Source organism: Drosophila navojoa, chromosome 3 (assembly GCF_054131105.1).
Source record: "Drosophila navojoa isolate 15081-1374.11 chromosome 3, UAZ_NAV_1.0, whole genome shotgun sequence".
Lineage (NCBI taxonomy): Eukaryota > Metazoa > Arthropoda > Insecta > Diptera > Drosophilidae > Drosophila > Drosophila navojoa.
The window spans coordinates 8,939,840-8,956,204 of NC_142891.1; the positions used below are offsets into that span (position 1 = coordinate 8,939,840).

The 16,365-nt window shown below is 42.0% G+C and overlaps 5 protein-coding genes across 6 annotated transcripts; 1 reads left to right on the forward strand and 4 right to left on the reverse strand.

Annotated features, from left to right (window-relative positions):
* Window positions 1-1,330: 1,330 nt before the first annotated feature.
* Window positions 1,331-5,779, reverse strand: spel1 (DNA mismatch repair protein spel1). Its single transcript, XM_030387129.2, has 6 exons — window positions 5,618-5,779; window positions 5,506-5,555; window positions 4,647-5,437; window positions 3,506-4,590; window positions 3,211-3,443; window positions 1,331-2,420 (listed from the first exon to the last, which is right to left on the reverse strand). The coding sequence occupies exons 1-6, from the start codon at window positions 5,664-5,666 to the stop codon at window positions 1,869-1,871; spliced, it is 2,760 nt and encodes a 919-aa protein (XP_030242989.1). The 5' UTR covers window positions 5,667-5,779; the 3' UTR covers window positions 1,331-1,868.
* A 229-nt stretch (window positions 5,780-6,008) lies between these two features.
* Window positions 6,009-8,414, reverse strand: Pgant35A (polypeptide N-acetylgalactosaminyltransferase 35A). Its single transcript, XM_030387131.2, has one exon. It carries the CDS (start codon window positions 8,191-8,193, stop codon window positions 6,325-6,327), a length of 1,869 nt encoding a protein of 622 aa, XP_030242991.1. The 5' UTR covers window positions 8,194-8,414; the 3' UTR covers window positions 6,009-6,324.
* Window positions 8,415-8,805: 391 nt separating this feature from the next.
* Window positions 8,806-12,333, reverse strand: Rab14 (RAS oncogene family member Rab14). 2 transcript variants are annotated; one of them, XM_030387133.2, is made up of 5 exons: window positions 12,013-12,333; window positions 10,235-10,348; window positions 9,994-10,174; window positions 9,755-9,937; window positions 8,806-9,686 (listed from the first exon to the last, which is right to left on the reverse strand). In XM_030387133.2, the coding sequence occupies exons 2-5, from the start codon at window positions 10,338-10,340 to the stop codon at window positions 9,509-9,511; spliced, it is 648 nt and encodes a 215-aa protein (XP_030242993.1). In that variant the 5' UTR covers window positions 10,341-10,348; window positions 12,013-12,333; the 3' UTR covers window positions 8,806-9,508. The 2 variants fall into 2 exon arrangements, with proteins under 2 accessions (XP_030242993.1, XP_030242992.1); XM_030387132.2 differs by lacking the exon at window positions 12,013-12,333 and adding an exon at window positions 10,418-10,626.
* Window positions 12,334-12,413: 80 nt separating this feature from the next.
* Window positions 12,414-14,926, forward strand: l(2)34Fd (nucleolar protein 10 lethal (2) 34Fd). Its single transcript, XM_030387130.2, has 4 exons — window positions 12,414-12,581; window positions 12,640-13,041; window positions 13,107-13,828; window positions 13,887-14,926. Exons 1-4 carry the CDS (start codon window positions 12,516-12,518, stop codon window positions 14,869-14,871), a joined length of 2,175 nt encoding a protein of 724 aa, XP_030242990.1. The 5' UTR covers window positions 12,414-12,515; the 3' UTR covers window positions 14,872-14,926.
* LOC115563709 (uncharacterized) lies at window positions 14,877-15,679 on the reverse strand. The gene is made up of 2 exons (XM_030387134.2): window positions 15,329-15,679; window positions 14,877-15,263 (listed from the first exon to the last, which is right to left on the reverse strand). The coding sequence occupies exons 1-2, from the start codon at window positions 15,510-15,512 to the stop codon at window positions 14,911-14,913; spliced, it is 537 nt and encodes a 178-aa protein (XP_030242994.1). The 5' UTR covers window positions 15,513-15,679; the 3' UTR covers window positions 14,877-14,910.
* Window positions 15,680-16,365: the final 686 nt, after the last annotated feature.

Below are 16,365 nucleotides of genomic sequence, written 5' to 3' on the forward strand. Positions count from 1 at the left end.
ATGTGTTTCTAGCAGCTCCTAAATAATATTTCTTAATTTCAATTCTTTACGAAAAAAAAAACTTTAGAATGATATTTATGTTTTATACTAGCAAAAAAAAAAGCCCACGTTTCATTAACTATTTTGGATAGTTTAAGCAAATGGTAAATACCTAATGCCAAATATTAACTAAAACTATGAAAGAGAAAAGTGTGAATGTAAACAAAAATAATTCAAATGACAATTATTTTTGTAATTTTATAAAATTAGTTGATTTTTTATAAAAGCGCGATGAAATGTAAACTTAAATGAAACACGAACAGATACACAAAATACACTATTTCGTCCCTTGGCCCAACCGAAAAATATATATATATACACTTATATATATGTATATAGTCTTTTGCAAAATTCATTAGCTTTTTCGTAAACAATCAAACGGATTTTTTAATGATCAATATTATATGATAATATATTGTATACTAGTATATATGATGCGTGGTGTATTCAATGTTTATATAGATATTTTGTTAACGGCTATTCAAAGTTTATATATGTTTTTTGTATATGTATTGTAATAATGTACCAAGTATTTGTTACGATTTTATCGTATTTGGTTTTCTCTTTTTTGAATAATGAAATAATATGCACTAAAATCTAATGTTAGCTTCGGTCTAGTCGAAGATCTAAATACCCTTGCAGTTGGAACTAAGTTGGATTATATATAGAGTTATATACATAGATATACATATATACAGAACTATAGACAAAGTGATCCGATTAAGTATATCTAAACCCATCAGGAAGGAAAGTTAGCTAAAAATTTATGATTTATATAGAATTCGTCTCGATATAGAACCCTAGTCTTACTGCAGGGGAATTTCTCTTATATAGGACCACCTGAAAAGTATGCAATACTTATTTCAAGAACCTCAGTTAACTTTGCACACTAACTATACCGATTTTTGTTAGCTAAGCAAAATTTAACATTTACACGAGCAAGAACTACAAACAAAAAAATACCAAACAAAAAACACAAGAACAACTAAAATACCAACCTAATTGCCTTTGTATCGTATTTGAAACATTTGATGAATTTATGCATAGGAAAGTAAAAATTTTGATGGTAGAGAGAGAGAGCAGCGTACGAAAGTACGAAAAAGTGGATGCGCGTGGGTGAAAAATGTTTTTTAAATTCTGTTTCTTATCGAATTTGAGACAACATTATTGAAATCAAAATGAAGATGGAAATTTTTTAAAACACAAACAGTTAACTATTAAATGTAATTTACAACTAAAAATAATATTAAAACAATTAAATATATATGTATAAAATAAAAAACACTAAAACTTAAACTGTTTACGCGAACTAATACAATATTTATTTTTTGGAGTGTTTAAACGTTGTAAGATGTAATAATAATAATAATAAAAAATAAAAAAAATGGTAATTCACATGGAATTGAAATTCAAAATTCAGCCATGTTTAAATATTACAACTATATAGATATATAGATATATATATAATACCGAAAAAAGTCCACTTAACTAAACAAAAAAAAAAAAAAACGCTAAAGATAATATTTAAAAAAATAGTAAATTAATGAAAATAATTTATGATTTCATTAGCGCAATGCATTAGTGCAGCAAACATTTTGGTGTTTAAAACAGAAACGGTTTAAAACTGAGACAAAAATCTTATTCACAAAATGTAAGGAAAATGAAAACAATTTTACAGCTAATAAGAAACAAAAGACCAATAAATGTTTAAATAATAAATGTAAGACTCTTGATGGATGGAAGGCTCTTGTGTGTGTATATAATATATAATACTATATAGAACTAAAATCTCTTTTTTACAGCTAATGGCTTGCTTCTTGGGCCTGTAACTAAGTTTCGCTGCTGCTAGTTAATACGGTCTTGAAATAATCACTGTCCAGCTGTTTAATATCCTTGGCGAATTGTGCCACCAGCTGGGTCAGATCCTCCACATTGATCTCCGTGTTGTTGCCAGCCGTCGATAGCTGCTCGATGGCCACTTGTATCTTGTCCAGCAGCGCTTTATCCGCCTCGTTTTGCTTGCCCGCATGCTCATCCTCGAATTCGTTGTACACCTCTTGGGCATTTTGCACCACCTGCTCGGGAAAATTGGCCAGGCGTGCCACCTGTATGCCAAAGCTCTTCTCCATGACGCCAGGTCGCACCTGATAGAGCAGCGTAAAATTATCCTCATCGGCCACGGCCGCCATGTGACAGTTCTTCACCGTGGGCAACGTTTCCGCCAGCTTGGTTATCTCGTGAAAGTGCGTGGCGAAGAGCGTGAAGCACTTCGTTTCCTTGGCCAGATGCTCGGCTATGGACCAAGCTATGCCGCAGCCCTCGTACGTGGATGTGCCACGCCCCAGCTCGTCGATGATCACCAGCGATTTGTCCGTTGCGGTCTGCATTTTAAGAAGATTCGATGTAAATATTGCTGATGTATAAATAAAGTTGTCTTTGCCCTTGTGTGCTCGATAAACTTAGCAGCGTCCGTTCTAATTCCTTGAATCTCCAGCAGAAATGGCCAAGTGTCATGGTAGGGTTTTAATTTGTTGATTTAAAGTCGTGTTGAAGGTTTAATACGCCTAAGACAAGTCATGCCAATCAGTGAGTAGAGTTCTCGGAGTTGAAATTTTTTATTTGAGTATATCGAAAGAACATCTAAACAGTGCAGAGTGAGAAGAGCCATGACTCCTGCTGATCTTGGAGCGGGAAGGGAAGCAAGTTGCCCATAGCTCGGAAATAGCTGTTCACCAGTTTTTGATGACTCGAACGTCGTCTTACTGACACTCTGAGAAATGTCTCAGAGAGCATCCGATTGCTCGTTCGGGATTGGTGGACGCTCTGGTTGTTTCCCGACCGTTTGGTTGAGTATATATTGGTATATATGTCAGGATTGTCTGCGCTATACATACGGATAGTGTACGTGAATTGACTGAGCGCTAACTTCTACTACTCCCTTTTCTCCTCTTAATTGAAAGAAAGCCAATACAATAACTAACAATAACAAAAACGAATAGAACCGCAGGCTTCTGCTTAGAGTGAGAGCGAATTGCTCAGACAGGGGATATTTATGGAATCAGTCTCTGCATCGCATACTAAAGGAACGCAGCAGATATTTGGCAACGCAGGAGTTTATGCATTTCGAGTCAATCGGGCAAAGATATATAATAGTAAAATTCCATGACTTACCCTGATAATGCCCGAAGTTTCAATCATTTCCACCATAAACGTGCTGAGGCCCTTAATGATATTATCACTGGCGCCAACGCGTCCCAGTATGGAGTCAACCATGCTGATCTTAGCCAGACTGCAGGGCACAAAGGCGCCAACGTGGGCCATTAGAACAGCTGTGCCGACAGAGCGTATATAGGTGCTCTTGCCGCCCATATTTGGACCGGTTATGATGAACATGTTGCATTTGTCTGGGGCAGAAAAGAAATATTAGTTATGGACATTCAAAAAATAATCCACGCAGACGACCCACCCTTCTCAAACTCCACACTGTTGGCTATAAAGCTAACATGCTCTTGCAGCTCCAAACATGGATGACGCACATCCTCCAGCAGCAGCTGGCCGGCGCCCTCGGGCAGCATCTTTGGGCGAACGTAAGGCGTTGGAGCGCTTCGTGCAGCTACGGCAAAACTGACCAAACAATCCAGCTGGGCGAGCTCATTGTTCAAGGAAGTTAATGGGGCGGCATAGCCCACAGCCACTTGGATAATCTCCTCGACAATTGACTGCTGTTGCTCCTCGTAGCGCGCACGCAAGCTGGTGAACTCATCGGCATAGCCTTCCAGCTTGTCGGAGGTGAATCGTACACCGCCCTTGATCACGTCCACAATGCGAAAGTTCTTGTTCTTGCGCAGCACCGAATCATCTTTGATTGTGGTGCGCAAATGATAGCCCAACTTGGCCACGTTTTCCAGCTTGATCAGCTTGCCATCCAGATCAAGTTCCTCGCTGCATTTGTCCCGAATGCGTTCCATTTTGTTATACAACTCCGTCATGGTCTGCTGTAGATCCATGAGGCGACCATCGAAGGTGCTCTTGACCAAATACTCGCCCTTCTCAATGGCCTCAAAGTCGACCACCTGCTCGACCATTTGCTTGAGGCCCGTCAGATCTTCCAGAAAACCCTTAAAGGGCGCACAGAGCACACTCTGTACTGTGCTGTGCCCAAGGCTAAGCAGCACTTGAAGGATTTTCGGTGTGCGCAATATAACTTGATAAATCCGAAACAGATCCTGCAAATTCGCCTTGCGGCGCATCAGTTTTTTAGTGAGCATTAGAATATCTGGTATACGCTTCAAATAGTCCAGACTGAGCGTATCTAGCGTCTCGGGCGACTCCAGCAGACACTGCACAATGTCGTGCCGATCATTGAGTATCTCGGCGCTGCGCAGCGGCTGCTTCACCCACTGCGCCATTAGACGATGACCCTGCGGCGTGCGACAATGATCCAGGACACCCAATATGCTCTGCCAGCGATACGAGGGCATGGACGGATGTGTGCCCGGCTTGGGCATAATGTTAAGGGCGGCCACAGCAGCGGAGTCCAAATGGACGAAGCTACAAGAGAAATAATTTATATTTGAATATTATTTATCAATTTTCAGTCCACACACCGCTTCAAATCCAATTGCTTGAGCTCGTAGTGCCCCAAATTGCCGGCATCGTTGACCAAATCTAAATATTTGATTGCCACGCGCAGTGCTTCGGCCGCTAGTTGCATTTGGAGCTCCTTCAGCCCGCTCGCATCCTCCTGCTGGCCCTTGGCAAAGCGCAGCAGACGATTCAGGTCCTGCAGTAGATCGTTGCGCTCAGCAGCGCTGCCTCGCTTCGGCACTGTGATCATTACACCATTACGCTCCAGCATGGCCTTTACAGCGGCATATTCACCATCGGCTGTTGGCAGAAGGCATTCCTTGGGGCCCAGCAGCACGACAGTGGCCTCCAGTTCGGTAAAGAAATCATCGTCCACAAATTCGAACAATTGGAATTGACAATCGTTCTGCTCCACAGCAGCCACACCCACACGCCGTTGTGCACCGCCCTCCAGTTTGATCTGCAGCGAAATAATGCTATTGCCCACGAGCACCTCCTTATTGGCAAACAGAATGTCCTCGAACTGCAGCAGATTGCCCGGCGAACCGCGATATTCCAGCTGCCATTCGTCGCGCTTCACATAAACCTCGACACGCAAATTGCGCACGAGCAGCAGCTCACGCACGGCCAGCTCAAAGTTGGGCTTGGACATGGCAACGAACTGCAGTGTCTCCTGTTTGTCGTCCGGCAGCAGCTTGTGCACATACGCCGTTGACTTGTAAACAATTTTCGCCACCTGTTCGCAGTCATCGCTGCCGTGCACCGTATAGCAATCGGTTTGATCATAAAATCGCACCGTTGTGCTCGGTTTCTATTGCAGTGAACGTTCAAATATGTTAATTAGGGCAATTAAATCAGAGCCAAACACTTCTCACTTACCTCGCCGAGTTTGTTGTGGAATTTTATAAAATTGCGACGCGCATTTGTATCTGTTTGGCGGAGGGTTTGCGTTATGATTAATCACTGAATTATGTTGTTTCTTATGGCTTACCTAAGCGCAGCACCGGCTCCTGTCTGCTAACTATTGATTTGCCTTCCATTTAATGGTTTTGCAATATTTTAAGCACTTTGTTTTAAACAATTTAACAATTTACGCGCCACTTTAGAAGAACGACGCGCGACTGCACTAGTGTTGGTAAACGATAGTGGGCAAAAGACAGCTGTGAGCTGAAATTCGCAAAATAGTGGAATGACACGTGCCAGCTGTGATTGCTGAACGACCTATTGGAATTGTGAGATTATACGGGATATTTCATTTGAATGCATTCAAGAATGTTTTAATGCATCTTTAATTCTTAATAGCAGAATGGCTTGGGCTTGTTAATAAACCGTTTTGTCATAGCGTTGCCATTATTTTATATTTTCTTTGCAAATCAAAACAATTTTTTTTTTATATAAATTACGAAAGCTTTATTTATACTGAATATCAATAATACTACTTTAATTGCTCTCATACTATAACCATGATACAACTAAATGATATCTACATAAATATGTATATATATATTGGAGACATTAACATTTAAATACTTAATTTGTTTTCAACTATGCCAAACTCTTTTCATTGATTGTTGCAAACCAAACAAAATACTGGAAATTCGAAACTTAATAAACCGTTATCAGGGAGCTTATCAATAGAAAATCTATATAGAGACAAATTCAGTCTAATTATTGCATTTTTTTTACCACCTGTAAGGTTCACAACTGCTTATCAAGCTTTGGCTGCTGCTGTTGCTCCTGCTTCAACAGCACAATGTCCCAGGCGCCGCCAACGCCATCCGCCTTGGAGCACAGATCCAAGCTAATGCGAGCACCCTCCTCCGCGGCGGAGGCACGCAAACAGGTGCCCTTAGCCATGTTGTAGACGGGGCTGTTGGCGTTCCTGGTGTGCCGCCACTGCTGATCGCCTAGCATCTCGTGGCACTTGTTGATCACGACCAGCGTATCGGCTGCCGCCTCCAAGCAGAACAGCTTATCCAATATAATTTCCGACTTCTCTGTCTCATACCATATTTGATTGGGCGCCCCTGGCTTGCAGAGCTGCAGCGTCAAGGAGCTGCCCTTCTTCCAGAAACCCTTCACTTTGGGCCCCACCACAGCGGCGCAGAGCTGGGTGCCTGCCAGCCGCAGCTGAAAGGAGTCCAAGTAGTTGCGCTTGCGCGAATGCCACGGTTGAAAGACGGGCGCCGAGCCGGACTTCTTGGACTCCTCGCCGGGCAAACGCAGCTCGGGGTACACATGCTTGAGGTACCAGCCAAAGTCCTTGCAGTGCAGACGCTCGCGTAGCTGTAGCCGCGCACTAATGTCTCCATAATCGTAGTCCTTCGGCACCTTCTCGTGTTTCAGGTAGAACTCCTTGTATTTATCCATCCAGACGTGAGCCAGACGCAGTGAATTCTTCAACATGGTATTCGCACCATCGGGAGCCGTATAGGGCCGACGCTTGCGAAAGATGTGACCGACCCGAGAGCAGGGCACAATCTTGATGGAACCGCCACATTGCCACACTCTGAACGAGATCTCTATGTTCTCGCCACCCCAGATATCCATGGCCATGTCGTATTCCCCAATGTGTTGAAAGTACAAACGATTCACGGCAAACAGGCCACCGGCCATGGTGGGCGAGCGGAAGGGTCCCTTGAAATCCTCCGGCACCTTCAGTGTGCCCTCTGGCAGATTCTCCCAGCGGAAGTGCAGACCCCAATTGAAGCCGCCGCGCACCAACGGACTGGGTGTATACTCAAACGTGTCCGCATTGATCAGATCGATGACGGGCACTGCCAGCGTTGAGTTCTCTGCTTTAACCAGACGCAGCAGCGGTTCCAGCCACTGGCGATTCACTTCGATGTGTGAGTCAAGGAAAACCAACACATCGCCGCTGGCATCGCGTGCTCCAATGACTCGGGATCGTATCAAACCCTCTCGTTGCTCGTTTCGCACATAACGCAAGTTGTCATACTTGAGGCGAGCATGCAGATCCGCCAGCAAATGGAATTCCAGCTCGGGCAAATCGCTGTTGTCGTCCACCAAAACGATCTCTTTCAACAGATGAGCGGGCGTACGCTCCAGCACGGTCTTAATGGAACGCATCAGCGTCATCTTGTGTTCGTTGTAGAAGCACATGATAATCGAAGCCTGAGGCAGCTGTTCCGATTCCAGCGTCTCACCACGCTCGCACACCTTGTGCCGCGTATCGGGTATATCCCGAAAGAGTCCAATATTGTTGGAGACGAGCGCATTGAAGGCATGGTGTTTGTAGCCAATATCACGTATGTACTTATCCTGCTTGTTGCGCACCACACCCAATAGCTCGAAGGGATCGACTGTGCCACTGCTCTGTGTGGCGTTCAGCGGAGATGCGGGCGAGCATCCTACTGTGACCTGGGCCTGGTAGCTCAGTTCGGCTCGGGGTGTGGCATTCGCACCACTATTAAAACGCCAGCCTGCCGCCGGTATGGAGTTACGCAGATGGTGCATGTAGGCCAAGAGCGCAAGCATCCATATTCCTGCAATTAGCAGCGTGCCGAAGGTGCAGGATTTGCATAGCAGTCGCTTAATTTGCATCATAGGTGGATTAATATGCGTGTTATGTGTATTTGGCGATCAATGCAGATATCATCGTAGTAGCGAGGTCACAGAAACCGGAATTTATGCCATGTCGTCAACGCAACTCTTGGTTTACCAACGCTGCCTTAATTAAAACAAATTAATTTGCATAAAAGAGTTGATATCGATAACAGCGCTGCCACCTGTGTATAGGCGCGTAATCGATTTGATTTTGAATTCGATAAATAAATTGTATTACAATTCTATTATATTTAATTAAAAGAATATTCTGCCACCTTTTGAAATAAAGCATTTGTTGTCATGGACGCCGCTGCCACTTTTGCTTTTGCACGCATTCGTTCACTTGGTGAGATTTAATAAACATTTCTATTCTATTTACAATATAAATAGATTTTCCTCAATATACATCAATCAATTAATAACTAATTAAAGAATAGTAAAACAATTTTTTGCCAGTACTGCCCTAAAAATACCCCCTTATTTTCTCCATTGCTGCGGCAAATGCTAAACTATTTACGTGCTTAGATTATTGACGGCGTTGCCACCTGGCTGGGCGCGCAGCTAACAGAGGTGAAGGCACCGCGCACTCGTTAGTGCAATGATTAGGAAAACTTGTTTTTCGTTTCTAGGGATTTATAAATATTGTTTTTCTTTATTATCTATAGCATTATGCGTTTAATACGTCTTTAATATTCATATAACATTGCTCGCTTTCGAATTTTTGCACGCTTACACAACATTCAACGAAATGAGCATAAAAGAAGTTACAAATACAATATTATAATATATACATAGTATTGCTAACAAATTGTGTTATAGAGAACAAAGAAAATGTGTAAAATGATTAATGCATAAAGTAAATATATAGAAATAAGAGATATTTGCCAACATTTGTATACTTTCACATTTGCACTTTCATTTGTAAATATCAAAACAGTTTCATAGATTTCATGTTTGCTTATTTTTCTGTTTTTTTTTTGCAATTAGAACATAATGCAACAGTTGAATGTAGATTATTCATTTTTCTATCAGTAGCTTATTAGATATTACACAGATATCTGAATGTCGGGGACGTTTATATATATTTTGGTTGTTTGTTCACACTTTTTCACGACTTAAACCAATCATTTAACTACATACATACATTGTATTCTTTTGTTTAGTTTTGATTTGTGTTCTACTCATTGCATGTTGTTTTAGATAGATTAGAAATCAATATGATTACGAGTTGCGCTAAAAATTAAATTTCGATTTTTATAACTATATATATGTATATATGTGTATGTGTGTGTGTGTCTAGAGAAATTTAATACATTTAACACGAGCACTGATCCTTGGCATGCGTTGCCTCGCTGCTGAGCGATGGTCGCGACGGCTGCGATGGTCGATGTTGTACACCCGATTCGGATGCATTTAAATCCAGGCGACCCTCCTGGATATTCTGATAGATCTTACGTGCCGTCTCCAAAAATGCCTCCTCCACATTTTGGCCACTGTTTTCAAATTACAAATTTACTTTAGTATCATATAAATCTATGTATAAATCAAGTTCAGAATTTACGTCATGGCGCTGGCTTCCAAAAACATGAGACCATTCTCGTCAGCAAACTCTTTAGCCTCCTCATAGGTTACCTCGCGTGTGCTCTCCAAATCAGATTTATTGCCAATTAGAAAGATCACCGTGCTGGGATTTGTGAGATTACGCGTATCGGTTAGCCAGCTACTCAAGTGATTATATGTAGAGCTACACAGATGGGACTTAATTAGTAGGAATATTTCAATTTCACTAATGTGACTCACCGCCTGGTTATGTCGTAAACCATTAAAGCACCAGCTGCACCACGATAATACGAACGTGTCACAGCACGAAAACGTTCCTGACCAGCCGTATCCCATATTTGTAATTTAATCTTCTTGTCATCCACCTCAATGATCCGTGTGCCAAACTCAACGCCAATCGTATGCGGGCAATTCGCCATAACTGCGGATGGGAAAAAGAGTTTAGTTGAAGTTTCGTATAGAGGATTTTCTAGTTACTGACATTTTTTCTCGGTGAACTGATGCAGCAGACAGGACTTGCCCACGCCCATGTCACCAATGATGATGTACTTAAATATATAGTTGTAGTTGTAAGGTGCTGCAGTCATATTGGGACCTGTAAAACGGTATTAGGCATATTTATTAGCAAATATTGATTTGATATATGTAAATTTTCCATTCGCACAATTTTCTATTAGGTAATCTATGCGTTCGTAGAGTTTGTTAACAACCCCACGCATCTTGTGCAGCTTTACATCCATTTCAGCCAATGACAGTTGAGACTTTATGAGTTTTATGTGTTTATTATTTGATATATATATGCCTATATGGAGAACTTAAGTGTCTGGCGACCTGGCTGCCTATCAGGCAATTGTAACGCTGCATTAATTCGTTTCAGTGTCGCTTCTGGACGACTTTTTCTGTTGTTGTTTTATTTTGTTTGTGGCATGTTGCCAGCGTGGTCGGGGGCTGTTCCCAATTGTGGGTCTAGTGCCTCATATTTAAACAGCCGTCTGTCCATTCAGTTTGTCTGTTGACTGAGCTAAAAACCGAGCGCTGTTTTATTGTTTGAAGAGTTGGGGTGCCGCGACTCTACTTTAAAGTTTGTCAGATAGTCGCAAAATAACGCTCCAAGTGCGCATATCATATTTCGAGTCGGAATGAGCAAAGGTTTTTGGTAAGAATGCCGAGCTATCAGAATTTGAAATGTGTTTTTATAGGAACGTAAATAATATTGAGTAATCTCCAAAATCAAGCAATAATTTTGCTCAACGCAAGGTCTACTTAGTTCTCGTAATAGAATCTAGTGTTAGTCTAGCTTCTATTTACCTATTCAACAAACAAGAATGCGAAGCTATTAGCACATTTGTTTAAAGATAAACGAAACTATTGTTGGGCAATTATAGTGGCAATATAATAAAATGCTGAATGCAGAGAGAATTTTCTTAAGAAAACTTCATTCTTAACTATTATTGAATATTATCTAAAGAACTTATATATTTAAATCTTTTCCTAATGATCTTCATTTAATATTAGCTGATGCTTGTCTATTAAACAAGCAATAAAAATTTATTAATTTATTGTCAAGTGTATACATAATATACATTATAGACCCTCGTCTTATCAGTCAATCGCACAGCTATGAATGAATGCGGTTTCAAAGATAAATAAAAACGGCGTACATATGTTGAATCACAAGAAAAAATAGAACTCTAATAAGAAGAATCAGAATTAAGTTCTTAATATATACTTGAGACGCTGATAAGAAGTTTTCAAATGTAGCAAATAATTATTATAAAATATGCGAAAATGTGCTCATGTGTGTGAAAATATTCCCTGTTGCATGCTGAAGCACCGTTATTTGATAAAAACACAAGGCGCGGTAACGTAGACTGCCACAACAACGACAACAACAACGGCAGCAACAACTTTTTGAGGGGTGTAGACCACAGCAGAGAGACTAATATCAATTACGAGAGCAGGATGGCAAGAGAGCGAGATGGGGAGATGCAGAGACTGGGCTGCCCTAACAACAACAGTAATAACAACAATAACAGCAACATAGCGAGTACTTTATGTAGTATAAGGGAAAGTTGTCATTACGGTACTCCCAGACGGCCCCAAACCATACCCCTGACACAAATACATTTACACAGCCACACATGCACACACATCGACACCCACAGTTACGTACATTCAGATTATTAGCTAAAGACGCAATCAAAAATGCAGCTTGATTTTAATTGGCTTAACAGCAACAACAATCTACATATTACTCACCGTTTTTCTTTAATTTTATTTGTTCTGTAATTTGGCTTCAACTAGGGAGCAGGAATGTAGGACTGCAACAACGAGCACGGGGGAGGGCTTTTAATGCTTCTGTGTGTATGCGTATCGCTCCTGTATTTGTTTATACTTCTAATCACACACAGGCGATGCCAGTCGTGTTTTGTGTTATGTTCGAGCGCAGCACAATTAGCATTAATATGCAGGAATATATATATAACACTAAACGATATAACTTTAATCTTCAACGATGAAAACTTTGCTGGGCAACTAGCAGCAAATATCTTTTGCGTTTTCTTGTTTGCAAATTTAGCAACGAGTTTATGGTGTTGCCAGACTATTCAATGGTGTACATATACATGGTAATCAAATTATCAGCTGTTCAGCACTTGCTGCGCAGTGCTGTAAAGTAACGTAGTTAGTTGGCTGCACAGCACTATCATACCGCACGTGTTCCCTTTTTGTTTATGCGCGATTTTATATTTTAAAATGCAGTAATGTTTGTCAACGAAGTGAACGATGTGAAAATCTACAACCTGAGCGCCGGCAAATCGGTGCCAGATGTAAGTACTAATAATTTTCACTTATGCAGTATTCAATTAAAGTTGGTTTTTTCTAAAGTGGCTCACCGATCGCCGCAAGCGCTCACAGCTGATGAAGAAGGTTGACTCGAGGCGGCAGATTGAGCTAATCCAAGACTTTGATATGCCCGGCGTCTGCACAAGCATACGCATGAGCCCCGATCAACAGTTCATACTGGCGACGGGCACATATAAGCCACGTGTCAAATGCTTTGAAGTTAGCAATTTGTCTATTAAATTCGAGCGCTGCTTCGACTCGGAGGTGACGACGTTCGAGGTCATCAGCGATGACTACAGCAAGCTGGTGTTTCTGCAATGCGATCGCTATGTAGAAATCCACGCGGCACACGGACGCCACTACAGACTGCGCATACCGCGCTTTGGGCGTGATATGAAGTACCATAAACCCAGCTGCGATATGTTCATTGTGGGCGTGGGTCGGGTATGTACTAGAAGACTATGACAATCTTATATGATATACCCATATAAACATTTCTCTTTCCATAGGACATATATCGTCTTAATCTGGAGCGTGGCCAGTTCCTGCAACCGTATGAATCGGATGCCAGCTGTCTTAATGCTTGCGAAGTAAACCCCGAGCATCATCTTCTGACTGTGGGCAGCAAAGAGGGAACCGTCGAGGCGTGGGATCCGCGCACCAAACAGCGTTGCGCCACTTTGGATGTGGCCATGAAACTGCCGGGCGTTAAAGTGTTTCCCTCGGTCACAGCGCTCAAATTTCGCAATGGATTGCAAATGGGCGTGGGCACGGCTTCGGGACATGTGCTGCTGTATGATATACGCTCGCGCCAGCCACTACTAATCAAGGATCATCTCAATAAGGTGCCCATTAAACGGCTGGCATTTAATCCCTCACAGAATGCCGTCTATAGTTTAGATGAAGCGACTCTGAAGCTGTGGGATGAGCAGACCGGCAAACAGATTGCCTATGTGGAGTCCACATCATCATTCAATGACTTTTGCACCATTCCCGACACGGGCATGTTCTTCTTGGCACAGGAAGATGTCAAAATGATGACATACTATGTGCCTGCTATGGGTCCAGCGCCGCGTTGGTGCAGTTTCTTGGACAATCTAACTGAGGAGATTGAATCGGAGGTGGTGGAGAATGTCTACGACGATTATCAGTTCGTAACACAAAAGGAACTGGAAGAACTGGGCTTAGAGCATCTCATAGGCAGCAATCTGCTCAAAGGTTATATGCATGGGTATGTCTACTCAGTCTTCTCTTGGTTTTCTGTATTTAAAATCCTCTTCCATCCTTAGTTACTTTATGGACGTGCGCTTGTATAACAAAGCCAAGGCTGTTGTTGAGCCATTTGCCTTCGACCGCTTCCGCAAGGAGAAAGTGCGACAGGAGATCGAGAGTGAGCGCAAGTCGCGTCTGCAAATTGAGTCCAAGCTGCCCAAGGTTAACAAGGAGCTGGCGCTTAAGATTATGGACGAGCAGGCGAATCCCTCGAACAGCGCCAAGCAACGCAATATGCCCAGCTTGTTGCAGGACTCGCGTTTCAAGGCCATGTTCGAAAACACCGACTTTGCGATTAACAAGGAGGCCAAGGAATATCGACTGCTCGCGCCAGTGCTCAATCGCCTGGACAAATCGAAGGCGAAGGCGATCAAGCAGCGTATTGAAGTGGCGCCCGTTGCCGAGTTGCACGCGGAGGAAGCACAACCCCGAGAGGATAGTGACAATGATGAGGATCTGTTTGGTTTCGAGAAGAGCGATGGGGACAACGAGGAGAGCAGCGGTGATGACGCCTCTTCGGACGATGAGGATAGGCGCGAGTATGTCAAGGAAATGAAGCAGGCATACAAGCAGGTCAAGCGACAGCGCGAAGAAGAGGAGGAAGCAGAGCAGGAGGACGATGAAGAGGCTGATGGTCCAGATGATTATGCAGCGCCAATAGCGAACGGAAATGGAAATATTAAAGATCCAGCACCCAAGAAGAGCGCAAACTTCAAATTAACGCCTTTGGACTCAGATCGGGGCAACAGCGTGGCAGAGCAGCGCATCAAACAGGCCAGCCTGCAGGATCGCGTTCGCGTCATGTCCAGCCTGGAGGGCAATGTAACGAATGTGGGACGTTCCCTGGGCAATCGTCAGATGACCTTCGAGGTGAACAAAGAAAAGAAGGCCCAATACATGGCCAAAAAACGTGAGGCGGAGCTGAAAAAGCATCGAGACGAACGCCGAGGCATTGTGAGAAACATCAAATCCCTAAGATTGAAGAGGGTTAACTTTAAGTAGAAACATGTACATAATGGTTTAATTTATGTAAAAATTAGATTATAATAATTCATCATTGAAGACGGAAAAGCTTATTATGAACTCATTCTCGATCTGCGGCTGCGGAACATCTATATCAATACTCTTGAAGGGCTGCCGATCGACGAATTCCAATGGAATTATCTCAATGTCGTTCTCATAATTATTGTGCTCATCATAACAAGTTGAGCTCGATGCCATGCTCATTCCACTCTCCGATAATTGATCAACTGTTCGCTCCTCTTCCTCAGAGATCATATCGATGTCCGGCTCCTCCTCGTACGCTTCACTAGACTCTTCCATTTCCAGCTCATCGTTCTCAAAGCCCGAATCCTGTTCCTGCTGATTCGCCCAGTTGGCGCGCTCCCTGAACCCTACAAATCGAAGTGGCACAACTTTTACTTGACTGGATCGAATTCAGACGTCAGCTAGAACCTACCTAGATTTGGGTGCGGTGCATTCGTTATTAAATGCAGCAAGGCCTCTGTAACGGGTCCTGTTTTAGGCTCGGGCATTCTATCGAAATACAATTGGAAGAATTGCTCAGAATTTTCCAATTTCAGCGGATTTTCCGGTTTGCCCGTTTGGGTGCAAGCTAACAAAGCCGATTGCTCAGCTCCCATAGTTTAATTAATTTTTTTTAAAATATATGTTAAAAAGCAAATAATATTTTTATTTTTAAATAACATAAATTGGTTGTCCTAGTTTGGATTGTCCTTTTATTTTATTTGACAAGGGCTGACTTTTTCTAGCTTTTGCTCAACGAATGTTTAAAAACTGACAGCTAAATGAAACTATGTGGCAACGCTGCCAAGTCGTGGAAGCAGATTAGTAAAACGCCGTTAAAATTGAAAGCAAATTTATAGACATCTATGATTTGAGACTTGCAGGTCTAGAATATATTTAAATGTTTACATATATATAATACATTTTGCTAAACGGTTTTAGATTTGAAATAAAATATAAAATCAAAATAAATAATTATATATTTCATAAATTTGGTTCAACTTGATCAAATTTCATTAAGCCCATAAATTTTCTCTTTAACATTTCAATCAAAATATATTTGACATTCATTGGCGAATTTGCAGCAAATAGCTTTGATAATAGAATGCTGTTAATTGGCAATTGCCTGGCATTTGTTTGTTTATTTAGAGTGAGGCATTAGTCAGCATTTAGCGGCATTATAGAGTCGACTCTGGTATTCCTGAAGCAGCGTTTAAATATAAATAGCGAAGCTTTGTTTAAGCTCAGCTTTACTGGTTGAAAAGCTCTGCGCTGACCGGTCTATAAAGCTATTGTCTCCTATAGTTTCAGCACGGACCGGCTTTAATATGAATATTTATTTATTTTGGTATAAATAGGCAGCTGTGGTAGAATTTTCAGTTCATTTGGAGTTTTTCTTTAGTGCCGTGTGGTTTTTTCTTTCTATCTAAACGGTAGGTACAGATTTTTATAGTGCAGTGCCACAAAAAT

What these genes read in the sequence shown, in the direction of transcription:
- spel1 (XM_030387129.2), bottom strand. Translation starts at nt 5,666, where the DNA reads ATGGAAGGCAAATCAATAGTTAGCAGACAGGAGCCGGTGCTGCGCTTA. An exon ending in GGAGCCGGTGCTGCGCTTAG is followed by an intron (nt 5,556 to 5,617) that starts GTAAGCCATAAG and finishes TCCGCCAAACAG; the next exon opens with ATACAAATGCGCGTCGCAAT. An exon ending in TCCACAACAAACTCGGCGAG is followed by an intron (nt 5,438 to 5,505) that starts GTAAGTGAGAAG and finishes TCACTGCAATAG; the next exon opens with AAACCGAGCACAACGGTGCG.
- Pgant35A (XM_030387131.2), bottom strand. Translation starts at nt 8,193, where the DNA reads ATGATGCAAATTAAGCGACTGCTATGCAAATCCTGCACCTTCGGCACG.
- Rab14 (XM_030387132.2), bottom strand. Translation starts at nt 10,493, where the DNA reads ATGGATGTAAAGCTGCACAAGATGCGTGGGGTTGTTAACAAACTCTAC. An exon ending in TCAGTTCACCGAGAAAAAAT is followed by an intron (nt 10,175 to 10,234) that starts GTCAGTAACTAG and finishes TCCCATCCGCAG; the next exon opens with TTATGGCGAATTGCCCGCAT. An exon ending in TTGGAAGCCAGCGCCATGAC is followed by an intron (nt 9,687 to 9,754) that starts GTAAATTCTGAA and finishes ATTTGAAAACAG; the next exon opens with TGGCCAAAATGTGGAGGAGG.
- LOC115563709 (XM_030387134.2), bottom strand. Translation starts at nt 15,512, where the DNA reads ATGGGAGCTGAGCAATCGGCTTTGTTAGCTTGCACCCAAACGGGCAAA. An exon ending in TGCACCGCACCCAAATCTAG is followed by an intron (nt 15,264 to 15,328) that starts GTAGGTTCTAGC and finishes TTCGATTTGTAG; the next exon opens with GGTTCAGGGAGCGCGCCAAC.